Source organism: Momordica charantia (assembly GCF_013281855.1).
Source record: "Momordica charantia cultivar OHB3-1 chromosome 8 unlocalized genomic scaffold, Mcharantia_2.0 BLBB01000008.1, whole genome shotgun sequence".
NCBI lineage: Eukaryota > Viridiplantae > Streptophyta > Magnoliopsida > Cucurbitales > Cucurbitaceae > Momordica > Momordica charantia.
Window position 1 is genome coordinate 22,554,760 of NW_028275166.1, and position 6,000 is coordinate 22,560,759.

Below are 6,000 nucleotides of genomic sequence, written 5' to 3' on the forward strand. Positions count from 1 at the left end.
TACATGTTTGAATACGGGTGGATTGAAATCAGTGACACTAAGCAGTTGGGATAGTCTAAGACCAATTCATGGTTGAAACATATTAAACTCCCAACCGTGAAATTTTACAGAAAGCACATGAATTCGTCCATTGACACTTACCAATTCATGCTTAGATAAATCTCAGATGTGTGTGACACAATTCACGGTCGAGAAAATTTCCAAAATTTTAGCTGTAAGTGGAATCCCGGCCATGAATTCATCCATTGACGCCCGTGAAATATTCCAGAAAGCATTTTCTACCATAGACAGACAACCATAACAATTTCTACTGAATATTGAATGACTAAAGTGCTGAATAAGCAAATAAAGCACGTTCATAGTTATAAGTGGAGTACAACGTTTTACCCACCATCAGCGTCTCGTCCAGTAGTTCTAAGTGGCTGGCAACACGTTTTTCTATTGTGTCCCATGTTGCCACATCGACCACATTTGTGGACTTGGCGAGTCTCCCCAGCGGACGGTATTCGTACAGTTTGGCGTTGGCCAACACGTTTTATAAGTTTGGGTGGCTTCCTTTGAACTTCACAAAGTCCTTAGGTAAAATCCAGTCGTTTACATCATCCGAGGTACACAGGTTCGACATATGCAGTAATTAGATTTTGGAGACTATATGGAGGTGAGCATAGTGTATACCTGTTCACGTTTCGAGGGGTTGCCGCTGCAATAGCATGGGAGCAGGGGAACTAAAAGTAGTCAAACTGTTTACATCCACAAGTCATTGTATTTAAATTCACACACACCCTTTTTAGTCCATCGCTCACCTCCAACTCGTGGTGGTCAATGGGTATGATGGAGTTCAAGAAGTGCGGTTACTGGCAATGCACGTGCATGTACAAGGACTGCATTCATGGACTCCGCAACGTCGGATGTCATTTGGTCGTACCTCAATCCCGATTGAAATGCACGTGTCCATTTATCAAAATCGATTCCTTCCAAGTACCTTTGGACCTCTGGAAATCCTACAAGTTGGGAGAAATAGTACCTAAACTCTGACTTCTGGAATGTCTTTACTGCTAGAATGAAATTTTCTTGAATAATATCGTTCTTGAACTTGTCCTTTAAATTTGTGGACAAGTGCTGCATGCAAATTCCGTGGGACACGTTCGGAAAACCTCCCTAATGGATTTTGTAATGGTCATGTGCCAGTCAGATACAAATAATAACCCATCAACCTCTCTAATACAACGTTTCACCATTTGCAGAAACCAAGTCCATGATTGATCACTCTACTGATCTACAAGTCCGAACGCAAGAGGATATATTTGGTTGTTACCGTCAACAGAAGAAGCAATAAGGATAATACCTCTATATTTACCCTTCATATGTGCACCATCTATTACTATCACTGGGCGGATACAACTGGAGAACCCTTTAATATAGCAACCGAGGGCCATGAAGCCGTACTTGAAATACTTATCATCTTCCAGCTCCATTTCAAAAATAGTTCCTACGTTGACAGCCTTCAAAGCTTCTCCATACTTTCGTAACAAAGTATATGACTCTTTGGATGATCCCATAAGCAGATTCAATGCCACCTCTTTTCCCCGCCATGCCTTTTCATATCTAATGTTAACCTCATAGTTCTTTCGCATGTCGCTAATAATGTCCTTCGGCCTGTACTGACGGCTTACATCTTCTAAATTGGACTTCAATAACTTACCGACCACCAACTCTCAGCTTGTCTGTGGTCATGGTTCAGTACCTCACGTCTGTAGTTGTGGACATCGGTAAACTTCGAAATGATGAATGAGTCACAACCACAAATGTTCTTTCCACGCAAACCTCATTTGCAACCTTCATCCGTACATCCGACGGTGTACAATGTATTCGTCGATTTTTTTACCTTAAATTCAAAGTTGAGCTTCACAGCCAACATAGACAGTCTGAAGCGTAGTTCTTCCTTCGAACAGAAAACACCCTTAACAACAATCTCACCTACAGACTCAGCCACATCACCAGTTATGACATTCTACATTGGACGGGAAACTAATCTTTCAAATGTGGGCTCAGGTGCGTTCACACTCACTGGATGCGACTCATTTACAGGTTGACCTTCATTCTCAAAATGTTATTCGTTGACATCCTAGTTATTGTTATGATACTCATTCCCACCATCGTTATGAAAGTCCATTCCAACATCCTCGTCATCAACCCCATCCTTAGTTTGATTCTCGTCATAGTCATACTCATCGCCGCTCTGAATGTCATACTCGGCATCATTGTCGTACAATTCCTCATAATATGGTGTTTCGTCATTGCCTTGATTACATGGGACAACTTTATTGGTCAGCAGTGTAATACGTGAGACAAATGAGGGAGGACAAGCATCATCCAAGGGAGAGTGAATAGAATGTGACGGGCCAAAACAAGGATCAGCCTGACTTGGGTAGTATGGGAATGAAGACGATGTCTGCGTTTCCAAAAAAATATTTCCTCGGTTGTTACCACTACCATATGTTGCTTTCGACAGGACAATATATAAAAGGGCACCTGAGGAGGACCTGGAGGGCCATTCAAGTAAAATCTCCAACTGACATCATCAAATATGTGGTAGTTGTTGGGTGTGTTGCCCTAAACTCGTAGTTTGTATTTTGTAAAAACATGTCTATTTAATAAAGTTTTATTCAATAAATTTGTTGTTGAATCATAGCTTTGCATTTTCCAAAATCCAATAAACTAAACATTCAAGGTTATGTATGATGTAATCGGGATAATATATATACTGGGTATCTAGTTGATATACGGGGTATATATTTGATACACCCCTGATATATGAATGGATAATGTCCCGTGAATAACCTAAAGAGTCTATAGTATATGGATAAGGCTGGGTACCTTATCCTGGAAACACTATGGATACGGCCCACTCTGTAAAGGTTACAGACGACTCGATCCAGGTCGTTTGTGTGGAGACATGCAAGTGGGGGTATCCTATACAATGAGTTTGTATAAGATCGGACCGCAAAATAGGCAATCTTTAGGTGTAACACCGTTAACAAATAAATTGCCATTTCTTAGGATGACCAGGCAACTCATTCTCAATCCTGAGTGAGTTATGGACTCCTGCCCGTGAGGGCTCGCTCTTTGATCTGTATGGGTGAGAGTGGCCTGAGTCGCCGACTCAACATTCCTACCATTTTGGGGACGAGACCGAGTGGGGAGCTGGGAACATAACTTCACAAGATGGAATTCACTTCTCCCCGACTTTAGGGGAGTAGATGAGTGTTTCCTTAAATGCTGACTCCGGGACTTGAACAAGGGGCCCCACCCTCTCATTGGTCGAGAGGGAGTTCAGGTTATTGGTTGGACCATAACCGGGTTGTTCATTAGAGGAGCAGTGGTGTTTAAGGTGTAAGATGTAACTCAGGGGTAAAACGGTAATTTGACCCAACTTGAGTTACGAACACTCGTGAAGGATTGGCTCATCATTAATAGTCGTATATCCATGGACACGAAAACATTCTGCAGTGAGAAGAGTGCAATTGCGGGTCTTTAGTGGAATGACCCGTAGTTAACGAATCTAGATTAACTCGGTCAATGAGTTTGACCGATTAATCTTGCATCGTTGGAGCTTCGGAACTGTAGGTCCATTAGGTCCCTTTGCTAGCTCATAACGGGTAAAACGAGGATCAAGTTTTTGGAAGAATTTGAATTGTTCAAATTACTTAAGGGATTATATGTATATTGATACATTATAATATATAGTTAATTATAAATTAAAACTATATATTATGAGAGAAATTATTTGAATGAGATTCAAATAAAATTAATATGAATAAGATTCATATTAAAACTATAGGTTAAAAATAATGTGCATAAGATGTACATTAGAACTATAGGTTATACGAGAGAAATGTTTTAGAATATGATTCTAATTTTATAAATAATTAAGTGTTAATTATTTATGTATATATATATTTATTAATTATTAATTGGATTAATAATTAATTATATTTAATTAATTTGATTAATTAATTATATATATATTATTATATATTATACATATATATATTAAATATTAATATTACTAATATTATTATTAATATTAACTCCCCTGCAAAATTGCAGGGGAGTGGGAGGAGTTGTGACGTGGGGAGTTACCCCACGTCACCCTTTTTCTTCCTCTCCAAGTGTTGGAGAAGCAGAAGAGGAAGTGAGATACAGAACAGAAAAGAGAACTCCCACAATACTCTCTCAAAATTCTCTCAAACTCTCCCTCTCTTCTATCAAGGTGCTACCACAAGCACGATCCCGAGACCCAAGAGGATAGCGAGGAAGATCCGATGGTAGTGTTCGAGGGGAACTTACTGAAGAATCGTTCTTCAAAGGTTTGTTTTTCCCCTGTATTTTTCTTCTTTAAAACTAGATTTTGTATCCCGAAAATCCGCTTCCACTCCGGGATTCACATCCCTTCAGTAGTTTGGGACTTCGTGTTGAAAACCAAATCTATATACACACTGTATCACAATGTCAAATTGGTCAGGATCAATTCTAGTAAGTCTGTGCAGATCACTTACTAGGTTGGTAAATGTTATCATTTCATCAACTTGAAAACCACCCATAACGCCACCTATGTACATCGTACCAACCTTATTCCACTTGCCACAGGAGATCACAAATATTCGACACATTCTACATAAATTTACATCACACAACAATTAGTTACATTGCAAATCCGGTCCAATAATACAAACAGCCGAGTTAAGATATAAGAAAATTAATTTACATTCACGGCCGAGGTAACTTCCAACACGGGCTAGAGTGATTATCTCACAACCACGGTCGGGAATTTTATAACCACGACCTGGAATCGTATAACCACGACCGGGAATCAACCATTATATAAAAGTTTCTTCATTTTCCATAACATTAACCTTCATAATGCATAAAAAATAGTACTCTGAACAAATAAAAAACTAACCTCTTGAACCTATCGAAAATGAAGAAATAGCTTTCTTTGAAGTGTTGAAGGTGTTAAAAATGTTGCAAAAGGTGTGGGATTTCTTCAAAAAAACGTGCAACATGTGAATAAGGATAATAAGGATTGAAAAAGGAAGGTCTTTTTTTCTCTGATATCAGTTCAAATGTAGGAGAATGTGTTTAATGAAAGTACAAAATGTGTTTAATGAAAGTACAACAATTTGGTGGGGGAAATAAATACATTGGTTGTAAAGAAATTAAATCCCAGCCGTGTAGCATTTCAACCCTGGCCGTGAATTAATTAACTTCAAGCGGTACTCGTCCTTTCTTCTGTCAAAAGTGAAGGGCATGTCCACCTTTACCCACTTTCTAAACTATCAGAAAAAGTAAATTGGGTCAGAAAAGTTAAAAATTAGATTTTAGGTCGTTTGAGCAAATTGAGAACTATTTTTGGGTCAAATCTGTCAATTTCCCCTTGGTTTGGTGTCTGAATGGATAGAAAATGATTTCATATGGAAATGGAAATAAAATGATTCTAAATCTTTTAAATTAAAATTTAAGGTCAACTTGATATATGGTAAAAAAAACTCTACATTTTGATTTTCATTTGATTTAAATCTAGTATAAATCTGATATACTACTGATATGAGTGTGTGATATACTGCTGATATGTATATCTTATATACATTTGATATACTATTTATATGAGCATCTGATATCCTACTAATATGAGTGTTTGATATACTACTGAAATGACTATTTGATATACCACTGATATGATTGTCTGATATACTATTGATATGATAATCTAATTTACATTTAATATAATGTTGATTTTACTTTAACAAAAGAATGAAATATGGTATTTTAATACAAAATGCAACAATATTTAAAATTAGAATCAATAGATAACATTCTCAAGATGTCAGCACTAACCCAAATAGAAATCTTTAGAATTGATCATTTGGACACTTTCTGTCGTTCAATATTAGGAGATGTCCACTACAGTTATTAGTGCATCTAGTTCGCCGAATATTT

General features: G+C 37.6%; 1 protein-coding gene across 1 annotated transcript; it reads right to left on the bottom strand.

Annotated features, from left to right (window-relative positions):
- Positions 1–819: 819 nt before the first annotated feature.
- LOC111025601 (uncharacterized) lies at positions 820–1,634 on the bottom strand. The gene is made up of 2 exons (XM_022303490.1): positions 1,281–1,634; positions 820–1,158 (listed from the first exon to the last, which is right to left on the bottom strand). The coding sequence occupies exons 1-2, from the start codon at positions 1,632–1,634 to the stop codon at positions 820–822; spliced, it is 693 nt and encodes a 230-aa protein (XP_022159182.1).
- Between the last annotated feature and the right edge of the window lie 4,366 nt (positions 1,635–6,000).

What these genes read in the sequence shown, in the direction of transcription:
- LOC111025601 (XM_022303490.1), bottom strand. Translation starts at nt 1,634, where the DNA reads ATGCGAAAGAACTATGAGGTTAACATTAGATATGAAAAGGCATGGCGG. An exon ending in ATCCTCTTGCGTTCGGACTT is followed by an intron (nt 1,159 to 1,280) that starts GTAGATCAGTAG and finishes AAAATCCATTAG; the next exon opens with GGAGGTTTTCCGAACGTGTC.